Consider the following 26143-nt stretch of genomic DNA (forward strand, 5'->3'; position numbering starts at 1 on the left):
CCACTGACTCCAAGGGAAGGACAGAGAGAAGCGGGAGGAGAAAAGAAGCTACGCTGCCTGTCACAGTCTAGACCCCCTTCAGATGTCCTGGGAACCTCCTGGGGCAACGCTCGAACCTGAGGACGGTGGGCAAGGGCACCAAGTAGCTTGACTCTAGCTCACCTGACTGTGAGCCTGGTGGACAGCTTCTCTGACTGTCCTGGAACCAAGGAATAGGCTCAGCCTCCATGCTGTCTTGATCAAGTATCAACATTCCTTTCAATTCAGGAGTCTGCCTGTTGGGAGTTTAGTTTTTCAAGGGTAAAGAGTTAATCAGTTGGGTGGGGGTTACCTTGCTTTACTCCCACCCAGATTATAATCACCACAAGGACATCTGTCTGAATTGTTCCCTACTTTGCACCCAGGGCCAACAGCAGGTCCCAGAACAATCAGTTTCAGAATGCATGGGGAGTCCCTCTGGTCTCCGATAGAGACAGACACCTACTGGGGTAAATGGTAGTGGCCCTCTGTGGGCGAGTTCAGTTATGTAGGCCCAAGCTGGCAAGCTACAGTTTCTAGTGCTGACCATAAGTGACACTTTTCCCTGCTGTATTGGATTCCTTAAATAAGACTGCTCTATTATCTGTTGAACTTTTAAAATATGAGATGAACTGTTTCTTTGACACAGTTAATCATTTGTAGTAATTTTCATCAGAATGATTTGAAATGGATACATTTTTAAGAGTAGGTGAAGCAAGTCATCACCATACATAAATAAGGAATGCTTACTAGTTGTTCAGACTTTTAGGTGTCATTTTAAGACTTTTGAGTTTAGAGACTGTTCATCTGTTTCATCAGATATTTACAAAATTCCCTAAAACAAGGAATGAATTTTTCCTTCTATCTCTGCTTGTACTTGAAACCTCAATTCCAGACATTGTTAATCGAGATATTATGTGAACAATTCAGTTAAGACTTGATTTACTGAAGTGGTCTTTTCCCCCTAAATTTAATTTTGTCTCATTCTTGGTTGCTCATATTTACATATTTGGCTCCTTTCCTAGGTAAGTGGAGGTATACTTCGAATTTTTCCAGAAGGCAAAGCCCAGTTTGCTGACATTGAACCCAAATTTGATAGACTGCTGTTTTTCTGGTCTGACCGTCGCAACCCTCATGAAGTACAACCAGCATATGCTACAAGGTAGTATTCCTTTTAAGAAAAAAAAAATTGGTAAACAGCATAGTAAGATAGGAGGGGCTTGATAGCATAAACGTGAATTTTCTAATGAGTATCTTGCTGTCCTTCAGTTACCTTTATCATAAGGCTTTGCTTATGACGTTTAATCTGATTTTATAAGGGTGTTCAGAGTTAGTCCCAAATGTCTGCAAGTCTCTGTGCACCCCCTCCTTGTCTAGGGGAGACAGGGAGGCTCAGGGTTCTCATCTTCCCAGGCCTGTCTGCTTGGTCTGTGCATCTCTTCACTAGTATCCATTCTCAGACCTCGTGAGAGTGTTCACGTGGGGAATAAGGACTAGCTAGACAAGGGAAAGGGCGGCTTTGTTAAAGGGGGTCCAGCAGAAGTGGGGGACAGAGGGATGGTATGGAAAAAGGATACAGGGTAGAAAAAGACATCACCAGAGAGTGGATGTGTAGAGAAAAAAGAATAGAGCAAAGAGAAGTAGAGAAAAGGTGTGTTAAAAAACTACCCTTCTGCTTTAATAGACAGTATCTGTTAGGCTTATAATGTTGTTCACATTTTCTGCTTTATACTCATTTCTACAAGGTTTCATTTTCTAAACCTATTTTTTACTGTACTCTTAAAAGTCTTTTTTACCATTTACCATGACCTAATTAAAATGTGTAGGCTATTAAAATGAAAGATGTTACAGACATTGTTAGCAAAATAAATACTTGTTTAAAAAAAAAAAGCTCTACTTTTTAAATACCTGTTTTTCATTATAGAAGGGATTTGGGACATTATGATAGTGAATTACTGTTACAAAGTGGCTTAGATCTGGTGAGATCCCTGAGAAACACAAGGAGAAGAGCTGGCTCTTGACAGTGATGTATCATTTCATGAGGTTCAGACTGTGAAGGTTTGGTCACCTCTTCCTCCTTCCTTCTTTCTGAGCCGTGTTGCCTCAGCCCTTATGCATCCTAGTGAGTAGCAGGCCGAGCGGTGTGACTTGAGGCTGTAAGAACTCCTGGGTGGAACCTGAGGATCCCATCACGTCACAGACTGTCCTAAATCCTCTCTCCTCCCATCACCCCAGTGCCCATCTCAGCCCTGAATGCTGCTTAAAAATCGTTTCTGAACTCGAAACTGCTTCATTGATCTTCCTTTGTATTGAGTCTTGAATGTGATGTGATTGTGTCCTTTCTCAGTGGAGATAGAATGAACATTTTAGGTAATGAATAGATGCCATGCAGTTATGAGTTGCTCCAGGAGCTTGGAGGAGGGAGAAAGTGGTCTTACATTGGAATCAGTTGGTCCAACTGTAGCCGCTGGGCCTGGAGTGAGGAGAAACAAGGAGTAGACAGTGTTGGCAAGGCTGGGGGGAAAGGGCGAGGCTGTGGAGTCGGAGCAGAGACAGATATGTGGAGGAGGAATCTAAACAGACAGGGGATGAGGCAGGAGAAACAGAGTGATGTGTGGTGGTTTACAGCTGTCTTCTGGGAAGGCCTTGGACAGTGCAGGGACCTGATCCAGATTGCTGAACTCTGGTCACTAGGAAACTAAGAGTTTGGGGCGGGTGCAAAAGATAGAGAAGAATATTTGTACACCTTCCCCAGTGCCAGGCCACCTGTGTGATAGGATAGGGGCTGGAGCTCTGGAGCCGGGAGGCCACACCTTGATCTCAGCTCTGTCCCTTTCCAACCTCCCTGACTGTCCAGACTCTCAGGCTCTGCCTCTGCTCTGCCTTTGACTCTTGACTGCAGACAGTTTGCTGGTTCATCATTTGATCAGTGTTGCTTTTCCCCACTGAACACCGGCCAGAATCTGCAGGACACTTTACTGACTGCTGCATTCTTCTAAGAAACTGATCCTTTCTAACATGCTTTCACTCCCTGTGGTGTTTGCAGACTTTCTGCATTTTTAGTACCAAAAGGTGTAACTAAGTGCTTTGTGGTCTTTAATAAATGAGAGTGTCTTCATTCATTTGTGAAATGAGGTGTTCCAAATGACTGAAATTTTCAGAAAAATGAAACAAGACATAGTATAATTGTTTTGATTAAAATCCTAAAAAATTCTTCACATGAGTGAACTTTCTTGACTCCAGGTTGTAAAATGATAAACGCCTGTCATGATTCTTTGTTGTTCTGAGTGTAGTGGCATCCTCAGATGTGGCTGAGACTGCCCACCCTCCCATGCGCTACAGGCCTTTGGTCTGGCATCCTCCTGTTGCTCTTCTTTTCTTTTGGAACGCTAGTGATAACATACTTTTTTTGTAACAGCCACTCTTTCCTTCTTGGTGTCAGTTTCTGATCTGCTATAGGCTTGCAAAACAGATAATCAAATAGGTTATGCAGGTATTAAGAAAATCGTAAAAAGTCACAAACTCTGCAGTGTTAATTTGAGCTACTCCTGGCTCTATGTTATGCTGTTGACCATTGGGGTTCTTGGATAAGTGGGTTGTTACTGTGCCCATGTATCACCTGATGTTATTCCAAGTTAGGTATTGTTGTGCCATGATGAGTTTTACTAGACCTTTGCAACAGCATTCCCTTTTTTTCTCTCAGTGTGATCATTCTTACCCTGTTCTAAATTTTCTTTTAGGTACGCAATAACTGTTTGGTATTTTGATGCAGATGAGAGAGCGCGAGCTAAAGTAAAATATCTAACAGGTAAACATTTGGGGCCTGGGTACACTAGAAGGAAGAGACCCCAAGCCAGGCGGTGCTTTCCATTGTTTTTGTCAGATTCTTAATCCCCCTATTTAGAAGAGGACTGCTCTTAAGTGACCTTCATTGTTACCTTTAACCATCAAAATTGCCCAAAGGTGAGGCAAGTTTGAGACAAAGCAATCTGGGGAAATGGTTCGAGCAAGCTGAGTTTTCTGTGATTATCCTTGTCAGTCATAGGCTTCTTCTCACTCTCCCCATGGAAGAAAGGTAACATCCTTTCCTCTTTAGATGTACATGCCCTGGAGAATAATCCAGGTCTCGCATGTTAAATGTGGATATGAAGAAAATTATCACAAAGGAGATGCTGAAATCAGTAAATCTGACAGGCATGCAGAGTCCATATCTGCAAGTGGTGTCCAGTCACCCCCACTTGTGGACACACTCCTGAAATAGCTGGGCTTGAGGTTTTCAGCAGATGGACTGCTGACCTGTCTTTTCTTTAACCCCACTTTGTACCTCACAGATCTGCTCCAATTCACATTACTGATTTGACTCCCTGTCCTGTCACCAGCCATGGATAATCCCACATCAGCCTTCTGTAAAACTATAAAAATTGAACATTCACAAGTTTCTGTTTATTTTCAGTCATTGTTTGTGACAGAAGCCTAGTAGTGTGCTTTCAGTGAGGCTGAACATACTGCTATTAATATTTTATAGCAATTCAGTTTGTTTTTCAAAAAAAAAAAGGAGACAGAAGTCATTATCCCTCTGTAGAGAGTGGTTTTCCACTTGGAAGGTTTACTAGCTCAGAGTCCCTGCACTTAGCATAATCAGCCCTGAGGGTGACTTTTGGGAGTCTGAGTGTGATCGCTCGCACATGATGTGTGTTTGCAAGTTGAAATGCTGCGCACACTGTTAGCAGCTCAGAGGGATGTAGGAACAGAAGCTCTCTGGTACTTAATGAATTTTTTTTTTTTTTTTACCTTGCAGGTGAAAAAGGTGTGAGGGTTGAACTCAATAAACCTTCTGATTCGATCAGTAAAGACGTCTTATAGAGCCTTTCATCCAGCAATACCCCACTTCACCTACAATAATTATTGACGCTACTTGTTAACTTGTGAATACAAATAAATGGGATAAAGAAAAATAGACAACCAGTTGGCAGTTTAAGGAAACAGAAACAACTTTTTTGTGTTGAGTCAAAACAGAGATTTTGACTGTGTAGCTCTGTACTGCATGATTGACTCCAAACCTGTGATGGGAGGAATGTAAGTTATCAACTGAAAGTGGTGTTTACATCTGGACATGAAATAAGTGCCCTAGGCAGAATTGTTTTCATTCTTATATTTTGCCAGATCTGTCATCTAGCTGAATTCATTTCATCTCTCCCTTTTTTATATAGTCAAGTTTGAATTTGAAATAATTTTTGTATAATCAGGTACAATTTATCAAAACTGAATTGAGAAAAAATTACAGTATTTCCCAAAATAGCATCAATCTATTTTTGTAAACCTCTTCGTACTATTAAATTTTGCCCTGAAAAGCCTCTTAAAATGATTGTTGCCAGTGACTAATGCTTAATTTTGTTTTTACTTAAAATAAGAAAAGGAGCACTTTAATCACCAACTGAAAAATCAGATTGTTTTGTAGTCCTTACACTAATTTGAACTCTTAAAAGACTGCTGCTGTTGTTTTTTTTGACATTGTTAATAGTGAAAACTGTCACTGTTTACTTTACATTTACTACCAGTAACTTTTAGTTCATGTTTTATAAGAAAAATACACAGTAAAAAGGTTTTATCTTTTAAGTTACATTAAAAAAAAAAAAAAAACTACAGTGACTGGCACTAAATGAACTTGAGGTTATCCTTCTCAGCATCAAGTTCCCAAGATAAAGGGCTTTCTTCTGCTTTCAGGTACATCCTGTAGATGTAGAACATACTGTCCCTTTTCCTAGACTTTCCTTTTGCTTCCCGTCAGGTTGATTGAGTTTTGCTCTTTTCTTCCTACTTCTGTGCCCATCTGGCCAGCAGATCAGAACCTCATTCCTGTTAGGTAGCGTCAGGGGGAGACTGTGCCTCCAGACCGAACGGTGTTATTACAGACTTGACATCAGTGACTCCTCAGGCCACTGCTGATGCACTCCCAAGAGGCGGTGCTGTCCGTTAGTACTGAAAGATGGATGTTCAGCTTAAAAATCAAAGCACGAAGCAAAAAACCAGATACTTCTGAGTCGTCTTTTTTACTTTTCAGAAAAAAGAGGGAATCCTACGAAATCATGTAAGTCCTCCCAGACTTGAGTTATTTAACACCTGAATTAGGATGGATATCTTAGACTTCAGTTTCCTAGGCTGTTTAGCAAAGCCCAAAAGGTGGTATCTGTATTTTGCATGAATTATGGGTGTAAGACCTTGCCCACTTCAGTTTTCTATCTCTGTCCTTGATCTTCTTTGCCAAAATAATGTGAGTGTACAGAAATGTTTCTGTATATTTCAACCTATGACAGTTTTAGCATCTGTATAGTTTGTATTCAATTAGAGACCTTTTCTATGGAAAGCTCAGTAATTTTTATTAAAAGATTGCTACTGTTCATGTAAAACATGAAAAAAAGTTTAGTGAACTGGCAGCATGGATTTAGGGTGGGATTAAATATTCAGTATTGTGATCTCACTTTGGAGAACTTGCAGGAGACAATTGTAGTTGATTGTTGGTTTTCCTCACCCACTGCAGTTTTGTTCCACTTCCTTTCCTAGTCCCAGATAATGTTAGTACAATGCAACATCTCAACAGTAAGTGCCTCTGCCCCTGCTCTCCCCTCGCGCCCCAGCCTGGTCTGCAGTGCACTGCACTGCCTGAGGCCACAACTCAAAAGCGCTATTATTTTTAGGTTGAGTAGAAATTGTATGATGTTGGTGGGAGGTTTGTTCGTCAAGGTGTACAATAACAGCCTTTTAATCTGGGAGCCCCTGTGTCATTCAGATATGTATCTCTGCAGTTGTGCAAAGTGTCAGATTCTACTGTCTGTGGGTTGTGCTTGCCTGACAGGTTTTAAATTTTGTTGTGGGGTTTTTTTTGTTTGTTTGTTTTTGGAAAAGTTTATAATTTCTTGGAGATTGTTGTGAAAGGATGGAGAAATCAGGATAGCCATTTCTTCAATATCCATTTAAAATCTGTTCTTTTCATGTTAGTGGGACTGTTAACTTGTCACCAAGCAGGACTCTATATAAAACAAAATTTAAAACTGTTTGTGGCCTATATGTGTTTAATCCTGGTAAAAGATAAAGCTTCTAATGCTGTTTTTATTCAACATATTAACCAGCTGTAAAACACAGACCTTTATCAACAGCAGGCAAAGAATTTCAGGATTTACATACAGATAGACTATAAAGTCATGTAATTTGAAAAGCAGTGTTTCATTATGAAAAAGCTCTCAAAATGCTTGTAAAGCTAATCTAATTAAACAGATGTATAAATGTTCTTGAAAAAATTATGCTTATTTCCACCTGTCTCTTGTTGTTTTTTGATCCTTTATCATACACTGACTTTCTTAATGGGCTCCTCCATCAGATAATGTGCTTTTCTCTCACTCATCTCTGGCTTAGTCCAGAGCATTTGGTACTACTTTTTATAAATGATAACAAGGGAAAGAGAACAGCAAACATGGAGTGACAATTTTAGCAATAATTTTAGCAATCCTGGGAGTAGCTGGATTGTCCATGGGATCCAGGAGCTCTGTATTTGTATTCTCAACATTTAGGTTCTTGCCCTTTTAATACAATTTTTTAAAATTACTCTTAATACTCACACTGTCGAGCCTGTCTGTGTGGCCCCTCTGCTGCAGAAACGAAGGGCCATGAGGTTTATCTCTAACTGTTACAGGTATCCTGTGTGTATATATGCAGAAAAGTATAATTGGTGTGGCCATGAACTAAAGAGCTCTTTACAGCATGAGGTCAATATACATATTCACTTACCTCTTATTTAAAATATTCTTTGGTGTGATGTTTTTGTTATATTTCAACCTATCTTAGGGCTTCCCTCTTAGCTTAGTTGGTAAAGAATCCGCCTGCAATGCAGGAGACCCCGGTTCGATTCCTGGATCGGGAAGATCTGCTGGAGAAGGGAAGGGCTACCCACTCCAGTATTCTGGCCTGAAGAAGTCCATGGGGTCACACAGAGTCAGACACAACTGAGCAACTTTCACTCAGGGCATTTGTAAAATTCTACTGAAATATAGCTGAATGGATTAAAGGGGAGGGCCAGTGTGAGTTAGGGATGAAAACTGATTATTTTTGGTATTGTGGCAAAAAGAGCACAGACAAAATTGACAGATCTGTTTAGTTCTGACGCAACCACTGAATTGTGTGACCTTCGGAGCCTTTTTCATCTGAAAATAAGCACAGTGGCTCCAGTCTTACAGAAGGAGTTTTGCGTGACCCAAGTGAAACAGAGTATTCCCAAGATGCAGAAGGTCTGAGAACGTGAGCTCTATCTTGGTTATGGATGGCAATTATATGTATTTATGCCATATATTTAATCATTGTACCTGGGTTTTTAGAAGTACCTAGTTTCCACTGCTTCAGGAATAGGCTCTTAGGCATCTTAATGTCAAGAATGCAGTCCCCAGATTCTGCTGTTGATTTTAAGGCAGAGTCTTTTCATGATCAGTTCAGTTCAGTCGTGTCTGACCTCTTTGCGACCCTGTGAACCGCAGCACACCAGGCTTCCCTGTCCATCACCAACTCCCGGAGTCCACCCAAACCCATGTTCATTGAGTTGGTGATGCCATCCGACCATCTCATACTCTGTCATCCCCTTCTCCTCCTGCCCTCAATCTTTCCCAGCATCAGGGTCTTTTCCAATGAGTCAGCTCTTCACATCAGGTGGCCAAAGTATTGGAGTTTCAGCTTCAGCATCAGTCCTTCCAATGAACACCCAGGACTGATCTCCTTTAGGATGGACTTGTTGGACCTCCTTGCAGTCCAAGGGACTCTCAAGAGTCTTCTCCAACACCACAGTTCAAAAGCATCAATTCTTCGGCACTCAGCTTTCTTCACAGTCCAACTCTCACATCCATACATGACCACTGGAAAAACCACAGCCTTGACTAGACAGATCTTTGTTGACAAAGTAATGTCTCTGCTTTTTAATATGCTATCTAGGTTGGTCATAACTTTCCTTCCAAGGAGTAAGCGTGTTTTAATTTCATGGCTGCAGTCACCATCTGCAGTGATTTTGGAGTCCCAAAAAATAAAAGTCTGTCACTGTTTCCACTGTTTCCCCATCTATTTGCCATGGAGTGATGGGACCGGATGCCATGATCTTAGTTTTCTGAATGTTGAGCTTTAAGCCAACTTTTTACTCTCCTCTTTCATCAAGAGGCTCTTTAGTTCTTCTTCACTTTCTGCCATAAGTGTAGTGTTATCTGCATATCTGAGGTTACTGATATTTCTCCCGGCAATCTTGATTCCAGCTTGTGCTTCCTCCAGCCCAGCGTTTTTCATGATGTACTCTGCATATAAGGTAAATAAGCAGGGTGACAATATACAGCCTTGACGTACTTCTTTTCCTATTTGAAACCAGTTTGTTGTTCCATGTCCAGTTAAAACTGTTGCTTCCTGACCTGCATACAGATTTCTCAAGAGGCAGGTCAGGTGGTCTGGTATTCCCATCTCCTTCAGAATTTTCCACAGTTTATTATGATCCACACAGTCAAAGGCTTTGGCATAGTCAATAAAGCAGAAATAGATGTTTCTCTGGAACTCTCTTGCTTTTTCATGATCACCAGAAAGTAAATCTTACCTGGAACATGGCAGTGCTCAAGGACACACCATTGGACTAATGATACGTATAAGGGGCCTGGCCTCATGAGCTGGGAGGAGTTTTATAAGTAGAAAACACTTAAATATAAACCAGGTCATAAGACAGAGAGGGCCTGAACAGTTGCAGGCAGCTTCTTATCAAATGGATCATTTCTTAGCTCTGAATAGGTGCTATAGAGGTTACTGGATAAGGAGTTACTGGATGAAGTCTATATTTATTGAGATTAGGTCTTTTTCTGCCAAAATTGTTTTATTTCTATGGTCTTCTATAAAATAGCGTTACAGTTTTTTTTAAGTCAAAGTTACAAATGCACTTGTAGGTAAGTCAGCTTGTTTTATGTGAGGCTTGGTAAGAAAAATGGCCGCTTGTGTTCTTCCCGTGAGAAAAGGTTTTAACTCGTACGTGATTTTTGGGGTATGTGCTCAATTGCTGTGCTGAGCCACTCAGTGGTGTCTGCCTCTGGTGACCACTTGGACTGCAGCCCACCAGGCTGCTCTGTCCGTGGGAGTTTTCAGGCGAGAACACTGGAGTGGGTTGCCATTTCCTCCTCCAGTTGCACCCAGTTCTAAATAATGCAGTTCCATTGCCACACTCTAGATTCTTCATTATGTCTGAACATCCCTACATGGGAGGTAAGCATACAGGTGTCTCTCCACCCCTCCTCCTCTGCCTCTACCATGCCTCCCTGAGCCCTTACATACTGTCTCGTAACTTTAGATCACAGGAAGAGTTAGAGACTGTCTGGGACATCCCTGGTGAGCCTTCCCTGGTGGTCCAGTCATTAAGACTCTGTCCTTCCACTGCAGGGGGAAAGAGTTCCATTCCTGGTCTAGGAACTAGATCCCACATGCTATGTGACACAGCCAAAGCAAAAGGAAAAAAAGACTCTTTGTGCTATTCAGAGATGAGGTGTAGAATAAATCATGATGACTTTTATAGTTTACTTTTTTCTTAATGTCTTGCTTGGTCTTCTGTCTCAAACCCCCAAGGCCTCCAACCTGCAGGAACCTAGTGTGGTCGCGCTGTCTGCCCGGAGCACAGCTGTCTCCACTGACCCCCTCCCATGTTGTTTGGAGGTCCTAGCACTCCTTTCTGTGGGGTCTTTGCTTCCTGGGGCCTGTGTCTTCTCTCTTGGCTCACTTCCTCAAGCTGGTGTAGCATGTCCTTCAGTACTTTCTGTGAAAGAGTACCTGGGAGGTAAATTTTCTTTAACTCTCACATTTAATGGGTAATTTGCCTGAATTTAGAAACCTAGCTCGGAAATAATTATCCTTCAGAATTTTGAAGGCATTGCCTCGGTTCTAAGTTGCAGTGTGGATGCTGAGAAATCTGAAGCCATTCCTATTTCTGACTCCTTACACGTACTCTGCTTTTTGTTATGTGGACACTCACAGAATAACTTCCTGTCCCCAGGGCTGTGTGACACAGCATGCCTATTCTCAGCCACTGTGAGAGGCATGCAAACTGTAAACTCATGCCCTATATTTGGGGACATTTTCTTAAATTATTTCTCCCCTCCATCTTCTCTGCTCTTCCTGAACTATTGTCCAGACAGGGACAGGGAAGCCTGGTGTGCTGCAGTTCATAGGGTCGTGAAGTCGGACATGACTGACTGACTGAACTGAACTGTCGTCCAAACAGTCCACCTCAGGTGTGAGCCTGTCACTGTCGGCTACTACTGCGTGCCTTTGTCCTTTGCTTTGAAGACATCTCATTTCCAGTTCTCCAAGGGTTTCACATGTGCTGTCACATTTTTAATTTTTAAGAGCTCTTTTTTGTTCTCTAAATTTTTAAAATATATGAAAACCTGTTCCATTTAGTAGATACAGTATTTATCTTTTTTAAAAAATTTTGTTTTAATTTTTTGTCAGATTAGACGTTTTCCTCCCAGGTCTGACCATTCTTGCTTGTGTGTTCATATTTAAGGGGAAGTACTTGAGCTTCTGGCTTTCCAAGGAATCTTAGTTGCTGCCTGAATCTGAATCTCTTTCATTATCTTCCCTGTAACCTGCAGCTACAGCGTAACTGTGAGACCCAGTAAAAAGTTCAGCTTATGTGCAAACAGAGAAGCAAGCATCTGATATTAGAGCCAGCACCAGCATTCCTGTGAAGGCTGAGTCAGGTGGAAACCATGTTAGAAAGCCAGGGCAGTGGGGGCCTAGAGGTAGCGGTGTCCGGGGAAAAACGGACCCCCCCCCCCCCCCCCAGTGGTGGGAATACCGATACATCACACCAGTCCATCTCTGGTGCTGCCCACTGGGGCGTCACGGGGAGGCTTCAAAGTTCATGAGATGGAAGGAGGCTGCTTGAGGAAGGCACCGTGTCAGAGAGGGGGAAATGTCTCCTGGAGGCTTGATGGTAAAATGGAAGAAGGAGGGAAGCAAGGATCTTAGAAAAATAAAATTATAGAATCAAATGAGATTGCAAATCACTCCCATCTCACAAATATGAACTCTCTGAGAAATAGTTTTTCACTGTTCCAACAGAAGAAAACACTCTTGATTCAGAAGCCTCTCATCTTTGCCTATATCAAACCGTTTTTGCAAGTCAAGGAAAAGAATACCTTTCAAAATGAGCAGATAGGGAAGAAAAATAGCTACAAACAGTACTATCTAGAAGGAAAAAAAATGAGAATTATAGCTGATGAAAATTCTTTCCTCAACCATAAAGCAACTGCAGAATGTTCAGTGTGAATGAAGTATCTTTAAAAACAGGACTTTGCAGGAATAAAAGTTAAAACCTGAAATTCAAAATTCACAATCTCAAGAACAAAAATGGACCAAAAGAAAAAAATCCCTCAGGAAGCTGTGAAACAAGAATTGATGTAACTCCAGCAAAGAAACTGAAGATGACAAAATTATCTGAAATTAAGATTAAATTGTAAGATACCCCAGGAAAAATAAATTCAACCAAATATATAATGACGGTCATTAGAAAGAGTAGGAAAGCAGACCACAGTGCCATATAAAATAGTCACAAAGGGTTAGAAAGCAGAAGGGGACACACGATGAGCAGATGTGTTGTTTAGTCGCTAAGTCATGTCCAACTGTTTTGTGACCCTATGGACTGTAAGCCACCATTCCCCCATCCATGGGATTTCTCAAGCCAGAATACTGGAGTAGGTTGCCATTTCCTTCTCCAGGGGATCTTCCCAACCCAGTGATCAGACCGCTATCTCCTGCTTGGCAGGCTGATTTTTAACCACTGAGCCACCTGGGAAACCCCTGTGTGGCAGTATGCTTACATGAAATAGCAACTAGAATGAACAGTTTACAAATAACAACATGGGTGACTCACAGACATGGTAAGAAGCTAGACTCCATCCTACCATCACAGATCCTGTGAAAGTCACTCAGTCCTGTCTGACTCTTTATGACCCCACTGACTATACAGTCCATGGAATTCTCCAGGCCAGAATACTGGAGTGGGTAGCCTTTCCATTCTCCAGGGGATCTTCCCAACCCAAGGATAGAACCCAGGTCTTCTGCATTGTAGGCAGATTCTTTATAAGATGAGCCACAAAGGAAGTAGTTGAATATCTTGATATTAAGAATGCAACTGAACAAGTGTCTGGGTGTATCTTACTGAATTATTTTAAATGTATACAAATACATGTGAGGAATCTTGTTAAAAAGGAAATCCAATTTTCTTTCATGTTGGTGCAGATTTTCATGTTTAGTTTCCAAGAAATGCTTATAACCTGGAATGATTTGGGTCTCTAGAATATCTGTTTTGAAAATACACACATTTTGATTCTTTGGAGAAGTATGGAGAATCAGTGTTACATTAAGATGTTTTTGCAAAAGCAGGTAACAGATGTTGAGAAGTGCCTAGCCATTTCATGCACTTAACACCGAAAATTTAACAGGCTCCTCTTTGTTCCACTAGACCTCTGATACAGGGGCAAAGGACGTTACATTAGACTAATCAAGATGATAAGAGAGCAGAATAATAAGTACTAGACATTCAAAGGAAGAGTACTATGATTTTGAAAACAGTAGAAAATATAGGTCCCACCTTATCTGGAAGACTTCCTGTTGGGGGTTACCGTGTTTTGCCATGTCTGGGTACTGGTTTCTTGCAGAAGACTGTACATTAGTGTTCAGAGTAAAAGGTGAAATATAAACAAGTTTAGGAAGATTAAGGTAGATCAGTAGATCTACCTTAGGTAGACCTGTAGGTCAGTCCTTGTTTGTTTGAACAAGCACATACCCTTGACCATGCTGTGTCCCCTCTCCCAGGACTTGAGATCATAACCTGTCTTTTCCCTTTATGTGTCAGAACCAGTCATTATTATTCCTGTTGTTGAAGTTTCTCTTTCTCTCTTTGGCTTTGCTTTGCCTTCAGTTTCTCAGAGAAATTTAATTTACTAAGGTGGTTCAGATGGTAAAGAATCTGCCTGCAATGCGAGAGACCTGGGTTCAATCCCTGTGTCAGGAAGATCCGCTGGAGGAGGGCACGGCAACCCACTCTAGTATTCTTGCCTGGAGAACCCCCATGGGCAGAGGAGCCTGGCAGGCTACCACCATGGGGTCAGTCAGACACCACTGAACAGCTAAGCACAAGAGCGCCATCTGGTGTTCAGTAAGCAAGAGGGTAAATCTTGGTAGGTTTTAGCACCAGAACCAAAGGTGGCAAACTACAGCTTGTTTCTCTATTATAGTCTACAGCATTGTAAACTTTGATAATGAGATGATTCCTGAATCACTAAAGATCAAGTCTTTCACTTTCATATCAAAAGATACGAGATGATGTGTATGTAATTATATAACTTTCTAACAGTGGAATGTTAGAAATAAAAAGCCAGAGCTAATCACCACATGGCATCCTATACGATTTCAGTTCCCTAGAGAATTTAATCTCCCTGGTGTCTCTGATGGTAAAACGTCTGCCTGCAATGTGGGAGACCTGGGTTCGACCCCTGGGTCAGGGAAGATCCCCTGGAGAAGGAAATGGCAACCCACTCCAGTACCCTTGGCTGGAAAATCCCATGGACAGAGGAGCCTGGTAGGTTATAGTCCATGGAGTCGCAAAGAGTCTGTACACGACTGAGTGACTTCACTTTCGGAGAATTTAATCAGTAATAATAATTGTCTAGTAGAGTTTTACTTCATCTGGTGGATATGCTACTGGTCAACAACAAATACAACAAATTTCCAAAAAGGCAACAATAACCTTCAGGATAAAAATCAAACAAAGAACAACAGGAACCCACTGCCCCTCAATAAGGATTAACTGCAAAAAGAGCTCAGCTTCTTTTCAAGGCAGCCCAGTGAGGAGATCCCAGCTGGGTACTAAGTCTGAGGAAAGTTAGAGAGCCTGCCTGTTTCACTGTGACATTCTTACTTAAAACTCCCATAAGCTTCGAAAAGAAAATCTCAGAGCTCTTGGACCATGGGATAAAGTCTGCTTCCCTTTTCTCCTTCCCTATCTCTTCAAAATGAAGGGCAATAACATTTAAAAGTTGACCCCTAATGATTTTTAAAAGTGAAAAACCAGCAGAACGTAAAACTGATTGTTTTTCCTAATGTAAAACAACAGGTTTGGGAGTATCAGAATTCTTAGATTTGACATGAAGTCTTATTTAATACCAAATTTTAAATTAACTTCAACTTTCTTGCCAGTTAACATATTCCCATCATCACTTAAAACTGACCAATTCTTGATCTTACAACCTAAGTATTTCTGGAAGCCATCTTCTCTCCATCCCAGCCATTGCCCTTCCCCCTCTTGCCAACCCCCTGACCATGAACCCCTCAAAACACTTCTCAGAGGTTCTTGGCTGGTGTGTAAGCCTTCCCAATCGCCACAGCACCACCCCAATGTGAATCAACAGATGTGTATTAACAGGCACTATACAAACGACATAAGTGGAGAATGCCATAGATGGGTTTTTCAGCCTCAAAGTTTTACTTGAATCTGTCCTGTCTGCAGTCTTTCTACTTCTACCATTTCACCCTTCACATTTTACTCTGTTCATTTAGAACAGCTCAGGTTCTCCCAGTAGAATGTGCCAGACCTTAGTGTTCCTTCTTTCTGCAAGGCCCTTTCTCTCCACCCCTGCTGGACTAACTTGACTTGCCCTAGAACACTCAACTTGGGTGTACAATTTGTCTCCTCCACCTCCTGAAGCCTTGGGCTTGGCTGATTATCCTTTCCAGTTCCCACAGCACTTAACTATTTTGAAATTAATCTGCTTTTGTTTCAGTCCCCGACAGGTTGTACTCACTCCCCCATGGTTGAGGCCATGGGTGGGCTATCATATGCTTCATAGCACCAGAGCTTTGTATGGTTTTGGCACACAAAAAATATTTCCTGAACATAACTTGTTAAATTAAATGATCTTGTATGAGAGTATAAGTGTATATATTCAACATAATACACATTTTAAGTCATTTATAAATATTTATTAATTACTATGGTTTAACTTAATGTTTCAAAAGAATCAAAACTCACAAACACTCACTGAGATAGGCTGAAAGGAAAGGACAGATCGTAGCGTTAAGACTGCTGAACCATAAGGTCTCATACACTGCTGGCAGGAGTGTGAACTGGCAGGATTTACTGAAGCTAAACAAGGTACCTGGTGACCCTGCATTTCCAGTCTGGGGATACGCTCAACAGAAATAGATAAGAATGTTCTTAGCAGCACTGTTCACAACGGTCAGCCCCAAACAGGAGATGATGCCAATGTTCATTAATATTAGAATGATAAACTGGCATATTCATACAAGTACTACAGAGCAATGAAAAGAATGAACTTCTGCTACCCATAGCAACAAAGATATGACTTCATGAAGTTCAAAAACAAGTAAACTAACTTGAGGTGACAGATGAAAACAGTGGTTACTTGGGGGCTGTGGGTGTTGTCTAGAAGAGACGCCCATGAGGACACCTTCTAGGGTAACTGAAATGTTCTCTAACTTCTAGTGATCACACAGAGGGGAACCCAGCTGCACCTATGTATGTAAAAGTCATGTTGCAACAAAGTTAAGAAAAAGAAAAAACTTATGAACTAAGGCCTTGAAAATATGCCAACAGCTGGCCTTACAGCCATGAGACAACAAAGTAAATTTCATCAAACTATCTTTGTCCCTTTGTTTTAACATAAAAAAGAATTTTTTTAAAAGAAATACTTTGCATAGGCAAAATGGTATTCCTAAATGGTTTCAACTTTGGCTTAAGGTTCATAATACTGTTTCCAGATGATGTTTCACTTGTACATAAACTAGGCAACTGTTATGTTACTTAGCATCTAAAATTTTGAGAAAACAGCTAAGCTCTGACCTACAGAATTACAGTAGCTATTTACTAGCAATATTCCAAAAGAAATTTATTTTACTATACTTATCTATAAGTAGATACTATAAATATCAACATATTTATTGAATACATATAATATCTATATAATATTTACTATACATATCTATTTACTATAAAATCTGCCACCTTTTAGTGAAACAGAAAAATAAAATCTTTACAATATAGGAAATGTTAAAATTTGGAAGAAAAAAACCCAAAAACCTTGAGTAGCCTAAAACAACTAGTTTGTAATTTTCATCAATATGTCTGACACTATGGATATTACCAGTTCTGGGAATGAGTTTTAATATTAATAATGAAATATTCAATTTAACCAAATACCTGATAGAATTCCTCACTGAATGTTTTAAGGAAAATAAAAAGATTAACAGATTTAAATACTTTTAAAAGCCAGAAAGAAGTATCTAAAAAATTTACATGAATGCATCCAGAAGAAATTCTGGGCTCCAGTGTACATAAGAAAAGAGTATAGCACCTCTAGGAAAAATATTTTTTAATTACAATCTCATATATATTTATATAAAATAGAACATTTAATATTGATGAACTAGATTATAACCTGCAAATCTTATTAACCAGAAATTCCTGAGTGTAGTAGTGAGGCAATAAAGGTGGACGTTGGAGACCCATTCATTTTTCAGAGATTTTTTTCAGCTTTTGACTTGGGTGCTATCACGTTCAAGGCACCAGTCCAAGTGCTCGTTAATCTGAGCCTCTGAAACTTCATCCTGACACACAGGACAGTGAACCACTCTGCTCTGACTAGATGAACTGCTGGGACTCTGAGCTGCAGCTGGAGGATGTAAACTACTCTTCAGATCATTACCACCACTCTGGGTTTGCTCTTTCTTGACAAAAAAGTTGTCAAAAAAAGTCTTGTATTCTAGCCTGGGTCGTTTACTTGGGAGTTTACCTTCAGGCCCACCTGCATCCTGGGGCACAGTGACAGATGTCGATTCCATGGCGTTTAAGGAGTCCCTTAGAGATATCCTAGAAGATGTAATCCTCCTTTGAGAACTGGAAAAGACTGACTTTTTAGTGCTGTTGCCCACTGTGAGGCTTTTCTTTGGAGACCCATTCACACTTCTGAAAGATTTGTTGTTGGCAATGGACACTTTAGGGAAGTAGTTGCTTAAGACATTTTGATGACTGGTACTGAGAACGGGGGATGCTACAGAAGTCTTTTTACTTGGACCATTCTGTTCAAATTTCACCTCAGTTTTAGAATGAGGTCTCAGGGCATTTGCTGAATGGTCTTGACTTAAAGGCTCTTGGGTTTCATTAATAGCATGTGAAGTAATACATTTCCCAGATGAACAATTGCTGGTTTCCCCTAGGACATAACCTTTCCCGCTAAAGGGGATTAACAGCTGTTTCTCCCCTCTGTTCAGTTTGTCTGCAAAAGAAGTAAGATTTTTCCTTGATTCAAAATTTATACCATAACAAGTATTAAGTTAATGGATAGTTTTTCCAAATGAAGAAATACTGTTTTGCTCTGACTTAGAACTATACTGTAATTCTCTGTTAACAGGAGGGCAACCTTCAGCAGTCAGAAAGCTCTGATACTGAGAACACATAAAGGACAAAAATACCCTCCTTTCAAAACAAAACACAAAATACCATCTCATACTTAGATAAGGAGTTCTATCATGCAAATATCAATAGCAGAATAACTTTTACCAAGAAAACTGCCTTTAGTACTCTTAAGCCATGTCCCAGATGGGAAAAATCTGCTACTGCATTATCTTCCCAGCTCACAAAACAGGATATAATCTTTCCACATAAATTCTTCTATAGCTTCTCAACTTAGTAAACGCTTCAGATTTGAGAAAGCTTATGTCCATGAATCCTTATCACATCCAATCAACAACTTCCCAAGGGAAGAAACGTTAACTTTAGTAACCTGGCTACCCCTTCAAAGGGCAGTAACTCTGAACTGCAGAGGAAAGGGGTAAATCTTGAAGTGTTAGCATATACATGCCGTATCCTTTTCCCATTTCTAATGAAAATACATACATCAACACAAGTTGCTTGGATAGACTCCAACTGATAGGAAGGGGTGTAGCTAGGACTTACATTCCGGGCATTGTTATTTGAATTACGGGTTTTACCTTGACTATCTTTTTTTTGCCTTCTGTTTCCTAATGACCCAGTGAGTCAGGATAGGGAAAGGGACTTTACCCTTAAATTTTAGCAGTGGAAACTATTCCCACTTTTTCTCACATGTATATAGAGCAAAATATATTTTTCTACCACCGTTTTAAGGACAATGGGATTTTCTTTCTGCTTTAAGTCCATACTTGAAAATATCTACACAAGAAACACTCTTTAAGCTTTATCTTTTTCTTTTTCTTCAAAAAATATTGCTAAGGGTTTTAACTCTAACAAGAGAAAAATAATAAAATAAAAAAATTTTTAAATGGGCTTCAGTTGAAACCAAATTTCTTGTTTTGCCTTTTTTTTCTGTTGAACAAATTAATTAAAGCTTTATCTTTATGCCAGTCTCTGAAATGTCCTTCAGAGAACTAGCCACAATAGTGGAAAAGTAGGAAGACTACAAGCAGACTTACCTTTATTCTCTGCTTCTGACACTGGCTGCTTTCCCAGTTTTGTCTTTCCTTTGCCCTTTTTTGAGTAGTTCTCTGGCTCCTTGATTTTGATGTAAGTGCCTCCACAGGTTCTCTGGTGTTCAGCCCACCAGTAGTCATGGGCGGAGGGTGCCCTGTTGGTGGCGCGCTTCACGTAGCCGTAATACGGCTTACTGTTCTGGCACGGCCCATTGCAGCGCCACCAGTGCCGACGGTACTCGTCCACCTCGTCATGGAAAGTATGGTACACCTGGGCCGGAACAAAGTTCTCAGCATTAAGTAGGCAAGTTAACAATTTTAAGAAAATATCTGTAATAAATAAGCAGCCTCCCACAACTTCCTTTTTTTTAAACGTTCCAACTTCTCCAGGATTTTCTGAAGTTCTATTTTGGGAAAGATAGTAACTATATTTAGCTTCTCTTCAAAAGTTCATTTTAATGGGAATCAGCAGTAGTTAATTTAGTGCTACATAAACTATGTAAAGATAGAAAAATGTGAGACTAGAAGACAAATTTAAAAAACCAAAAAGCTTCTATACAGTGCTAAAAGTTTTAGAAACTCACTTTCTAAATGATGAAAAATTAGGATAAAGATTTTATATAATGTGATAATCAGTAAGAATTGTTCCCACTGCTTAAGTTGACATTTTCCCCTATAGGTAACCATACCAAAGGATTCTGAAGGACTCTTTCCTATAAACACTGGACCCAAACACAAGCACCTGGTCTCAGGCTGCCTCTGCAAAATCCGTTCTCCACATTCACCCAACTCTGCTCATTTCCTCACAAGCAGCTTTCTGGGGTACCATTTTATCTGTTTACAGGTGAAAAGCTCTCCAGGGTTTGAATGTTCTCATCCTTGTATCCCTAGTGGTTATTACCAGCTTGGCAGCGAAGGTGCTCAGTAAGTGTTTGCTGACTGAGTGAATGAGAAACTTCATTGAGACAAATTCTCTTTAAAGGTGCTTTTCAGTCCTTGAACAGGATCCCTCTGCTTCACCCTCTAGATGAAATCTTACTTAGAACCTAAGCAGCAGACAGAGAAGAGTTCAGGCTGAAAGGAAGGTGAGCCCTCCCACATGGTGGCACTGAGGCTGGCAGGGCCCCATTTTACAAATGATACTTCCAAATGACTGAGCAACTTTTCCTCCTGTCCTCTCAGTGGAATGTTATTAGTTATGTAAGATAAGGAGCAACAACAGCATATGAGTCTTGTTTTTTTAAAACTCTTAATAAATTCCCCTTGTGGGAAACAATACTAAGCTTTCTGTTAACTCTACGGATAGTTTTATATTCACTATCTCTCCACTATAAGCAAACAAATTCTATTATTTGGCAAGCATGCAAACAATGCAAATTATGGTAAGTCCAGAAGAGACTGGAGGACAGGTTTGGGAGCAAGAAGGCTTGTAAGACCCTGCCTTCTCTCTTATGTTGAGAACACCTCGCTTAGTAATTCAGTGGTAAAAAAGACAGGGAATTGGATCTCTTTTGATTCCAACTTCTGTAATTCCTATAGCCTGGGGCTGTAACTTTGTAACAATGTAGTTAACTAGAAACTGTCCTCAATGTGGATGCCCCATGGAGTCTGCCATATTAGAATGTAACCTGGCAAAGCAAGGGTTGTCTACCTGATAAAACCTCTTAAATTCTCTTCCAATTGAACAACAGGAAATACACTAGAATTTTGCTTAAAGTGTAAAAGTCTTTTATACTAGCAACTCCGTAATTCCTTTGCTAATCTGGATTTTATGTGACTGTGTTAATGCAAGCCACTTATTTGATATTAAAGGAACTCAGTCCATCCGGGATGGGGAATACATGTAAATCCATGGCTAATTCATTTCAATGTATGACAAAAACCACTGCAATGTTGTAAAGTAATTAGCCTCCAACTAATAAAAATAAATGGAAAAAATAAATAAATAAATAAATGTGATAAAGCATTTAAAAAAATAAATAAATAAAGGAACTCAGTCTAGTAATGAAATGAGCTCTCTAGAAAATTAAACTGACACCTAGAAAATAATACATGGAGGGTGAGTACTTTCCCTTTCCGTCACACTGGCTTTTATTGCTTTTTAAAATAAGGAAATTTCTAAACACACAAAGGCATTTAATCTCTGTAGGAATTAATATTTGTTTTGGTTCAATTAAATTCAGTACTTGCTAAGTGCTTGTAGAGGCACTATGTTATACATCTTGTGCAGGTGTATACAAAGATACACAGGTGTATATAAAGATAGGTAAGACCACCCTATTGGGATATGAACGTAGAATGTGACATTGTAAAAGGTTAAATATCTGCTGAGGAGGTTCAAAGGAGGGAGAAGTTATATCCCACTGTAAAGATGAAGATCATTTTGACAGAAAATAGAAGAGGCACATTTTAGGGGAAGAATATATGAGGAAAGGCACAGAAATGAACAGTTCCGTTAGAAACATAAGCAAGGAAGTTGTGGAAAGTAAGAAAAAAGGAACAGTAAGGTTACTGGATAAAATGAATGTATAATAACAAAGACAACATTTAATTAGTACCCAAACTGTGCTGAAACGTTTTTGCTTGCATTTTCTCTAACCCTCACAAGGATTCAATAGCCTAAGCATTGTTATCATCCTCCTCTTACATGTGAGTAAACCAAAGTATGAAAGAGTTTAAATAGGTCCCACAATCAGTGGGGCCAGCATCAGGATGTGGGCAACCCGACTCTTCCTGCTTTTCTGACCGCAGGCTCTGCCACCTCCCACAGTATGCAGAAATGCAAGTCAAACCCTTCTGATGAAGGGAGTAACATACAATAGCAGCAGAATATAGGACAGACTGAAGGAAGAGACAATGAGGAAAAGTAATTAGGAGATGACAGTAATAGTCCAGAAGAGAGGTACTCAGGCCTGCAATAACTGCACAACAAGCTGCCCCCAGAGGTCAGAGGTCTCCAGGGATGTCACTAGAACTGCTGTCTTCTACTATGGGTCCCAGATAAGCTGGTCTGCTTCTCTGGGCCCCTCACTTGCCCTGGGAAATCCTCCAACACAGTATTTGTTTCTACCCAGTTCTCTATTTTTAATTAAATCCCAGGAAATACTGAATAAATAACTACTAAATATCATAAATGTGTGTGGCTTTATATACCGTTATATTGGCTCCTGTCAGGCGATTGATGCGATGCATATGCTTACAAAACTCTGGACCATGCCCTTCCCGATCTTTATCATTATTAGTGACAAATAAATAGGCATGTATCATTTCATGCAAGAGGGTCTGAAACAAAAAACAATCACATTAATTTGTTATGGTGCTTCTGAAAATAAAAATGCATTTTCTGACTCTACCTGGAGTCTTAAACTTCTTTGGATCACAGACTCCTTTCAGATACTGAAGAAGTCATGAACTATCTTATATAAGCACACATTCACACATCTTTGCATATAATATCCAAAGTCCTGTAGATCCCAGGTTAATTCCCTGTTCCAAGGAAGCCTTTTAAATTATTAACCAAAATCCAGTAGAAAAGACTGATAAATTCAGCTACATGAAAATTTTAAAATTCTGTATGGGGAAAAAAATGTTATCAGTAAAGTGAAAAAACTCAGGAAAATATATGTGCAACTATCTCACAGGCTGTCAACTCCTAAATTATAAAGCACTCCTAAAAATCAACGGGGAAATGATCAACAATCTGATTTTAAAATAGGCAAATATCATGGACAGGTCACAGAAAATGAAATATAAATGATCCATAAACATGAAAAGATGCTCAACTTCATCTGTAAAAACAGAAATGCAAGTTAATACATAAGTATACAACTTCTTATTGAGACTGGTAAAACTAAAGTTTGACACTATTTGTAAAGCTAAGGGAAAATAAGCATTCCCATATATCACTGGTTATCGTTGTTTAGTCACTAAGTCATGTCTGACTTTGCAACCCCACGGACTGCAGCCCACCAGGCTCCACTGTCTATGGGATTTCCCAGGCAAGATACTAGAGTGGGTTGCCATTTCCTCCTTCAGGGGATCTTCCCAACCCAGGGACTGAACCCCAGTCTATTGCATTGACAAGCAGATTCTTTACCACTGAGCCACCAGGGATCACTGGTAGGAATGCAAAATGGTACAACCCTTGTGGAAAATTTGGTTAACATCTAACATATTTACAAACACATTTATTGTTGGACTCAGCAACACCTAGACTAAAATGAAAGGCCATGTGTATAAGGTATTTCATTGTGGCACTGCTTACAAAGTGAAAGAGTGAAAACAATGTTTAGCAATAGGGGCTTCATTGAAAGAACTATGGTACAGCCACATAATGGAATTCTATGTAGCTATAAAAAAGAATGAAAAGTACCTCTATGAAATGATATGGAGGGCACTATAGAATGTATTGTTTTAATGAAAAAGGCAAGGTACAAAAGAGTGTACTCAGCATTTTGTATAAGAAGTATGCTATGTGGTGGAGAGTAGATAAGAATGGATATAAATACTGGCAAAAGAGAATGATAGAAAAAAAACTAGTAACAATAGTATCCTTTATGGTGAAAAGGTCAGAATAGAGGCATGGGGGAGACCAAGGTTTCTCTGTCTATGGTCTTCTGTAGTTTGAGGATTTTAAATCATGTAAAATTTTAAAACAAACAATAAAACTTACTGCTCATTCCATACCAAGGATGGAATAGTTTAGGTATAAAGTTTACAAAAGCATTTATGGCTGATATTTCATAATCTATTCTAAAAAATATGAATACAAAAGTGAAAATCATAAAGGTCCTCAAAAGCATAGCTTTTATCATAACCCTCCATAGTTTAAAAAATTTTTTCATCAGAACTAGATTGGCATTAATGAATTTTAGTTGTATAGAATTATATGAATAGAGAAATGCAAGAATCAAACATTTACCAATTCTTATCTTTTCAAGGAAATGCCACTCTATCGAGACTCAAATTCAAAGGTCATTCTACATTTCAGATGTTTTTCAACATTCTAAAACAATGATAACTACTCTTATTAAAGAGAAACAACTTAGGTTCCTGATTTTTGGTTCAATTCAAACACGTCTTGAAAATGGTACATGGCATTATACTAAACATTTTCATTTTTATTTATCTACCATTTTCCACATTTAGGCTCTATCTACACATCATTGTCCCCAAACACCTCAATTTCCCACCACTGTTCTAGATCCGGCCAAAAACAACTACTTCTAGACCTAAATATGTCATAAGCTTAGTGGCCTCACTTTTGTCCACAGCATACCCATTCCTTCTGCCAAAAGTAGTCTCCTCTACCATTTCTACATGTCAGAATTCAATTCTGTCTTGTTAGGCTCGCCTCCTGGAGAAGGAAGTGGCAACGCACTCGTGTTCTTGCCTGGGAAATCCCATGGACGGAGGAGCCTGGAGGGCTGCAGTCACAAAGAGTTGAACATGACTTAGCAACTGAACAACAACAACAAACATCAAAAGCAAATACTAGAATAACTAGATTAGTCTGGCACACAGTAGGTACTCAATACAGTGAGTGGTAGGCGTGCTGATGTGAGTAGTAATGAAATCCACATCTGTGAAACTTTTCTTAACCTCCTCAACCAGTTTAACTTTTTTCCTTTTCTGAATCTTATTCATTATAATTTAGGCAGCTACTTCAAATACAGGCCAGTCCCTCTATTCTTCCTCCATCCATCTTACTCCTGATTTCACATTATAACTTTCTGCCAACAGCAAATGCTCACCTGAAGCATTACCACATAGTTCCCATTTTCTTCTTGCCTATTACCTTAAGAAAAAAATCATTCATGTGTTATTTAAACCAACACTGTTTATGCAACGAACTCAGTTTTCAATTAGGGCTGTTCCAATTGGCACTCCTTATAAGGTTGATTTGGTTAATAATAGTTTAATTTTTTAAAATGCTTTACTGTTTTTTTTCCTGCTTCTTCACTGAATTACCAACAGAATTGTGTTTTTATCTACCACTATGACTGGAGATTGCTTATTTCTCTTATTCATTTCTGCTGATTGATGCTTCACGTTTAAAGCTATGCTATTACTTTTAGGATCATTATGTGTCTGTATTTAATAGGTTATCTTATAATTTTAAAATGTCTCCCTTTTTTCTAGTAAAACTTCTTCCCTTAAAATCTTTATACTAATACTAGACAGCCATAACAGTTTTCTGTTGTCTAATATTTAGAAGATATGCTTTTTCTCATCCTTTTATATTTAACATACGTGTGTCTGTTTTAATCACATCTCAGTTAATGTCATATGCCACTGCATGTCTTTAACTGGAATGTTTAGTCCATTTACATTTAATATAATAACTGATATTGTTTTTATGTTCACCTTTCTCTCTGTTTCATCTGGGTTTTGTCCCTTTATTAGATTCTTTTTTATTGAGTATTTCTGTTGTACTACTTTAACATTTAGTAGCTATTTTTTTAAATTGTGATAAAAAAATGTAACAAAAAATTTACCATTTTAACTATTTTAAGTATAGAGTTCAGTAGTGCTAAGTACACTCACATTGTTGTGAAACCCACCACTTTTTGCTATCCTTAAAAAACATATTTCCAGGCATGTT

At 39.5% G+C, this 26143-nt stretch overlaps 2 protein-coding genes across 5 annotated transcripts in view; one reads left to right on the plus strand and one right to left on the minus strand.

Annotated features, from left to right (window-relative positions):
* Nucleotides 1–4980, plus strand: part of EGLN1 (egl-9 family hypoxia inducible factor 1) — a 60052-nt gene extending 55072 nt beyond the window's left edge. The window contains exons 3-5 of the mRNA XM_070471098.1: nt 1044–1180; nt 3759–3826; nt 4817–4980. Of these exons, the coding sequence (XP_070327199.1) occupies nt 1044–1180; nt 3759–3826; nt 4817–4881 (270 nt within the window). The 3' untranslated portion in view covers nt 4882–4980. The remainder of the gene's footprint in view (nt 1–1043; nt 1181–3758; nt 3827–4816) is intronic.
* Nucleotides 1–26143, minus strand: part of SPRTN (SprT-like N-terminal domain) — a 51648-nt gene that overhangs the window by 22665 nt on the left and 2840 nt on the right. For 2 of the 4 annotated variants that reach the window (XM_070471097.1, XM_020911672.2), the window contains exons 3-4: nt 22693–22821; nt 19543–19810 (exon numbers count right to left, since the gene is read on the minus strand). In XM_070471097.1, the coding sequence (XP_070327198.1) occupies nt 19543–19810; nt 22693–22821 (397 nt within the window). Of the gene's footprint in view, nt 1–1079; nt 9339–16034; nt 18369–19542; nt 19811–22692; nt 22822–26143 lie in introns of those variants that run through there. The other 2 variants (XM_070471095.1, XM_020911671.2) reach the window with 2 other exon arrangements.

Source organism: Odocoileus virginianus, chromosome 7 (genome assembly GCF_023699985.2).
Source record: "Odocoileus virginianus isolate 20LAN1187 ecotype Illinois chromosome 7, Ovbor_1.2, whole genome shotgun sequence".
NCBI classification, from domain to species: Eukaryota; Metazoa; Chordata; class Mammalia; order Artiodactyla; family Cervidae; genus Odocoileus; species Odocoileus virginianus.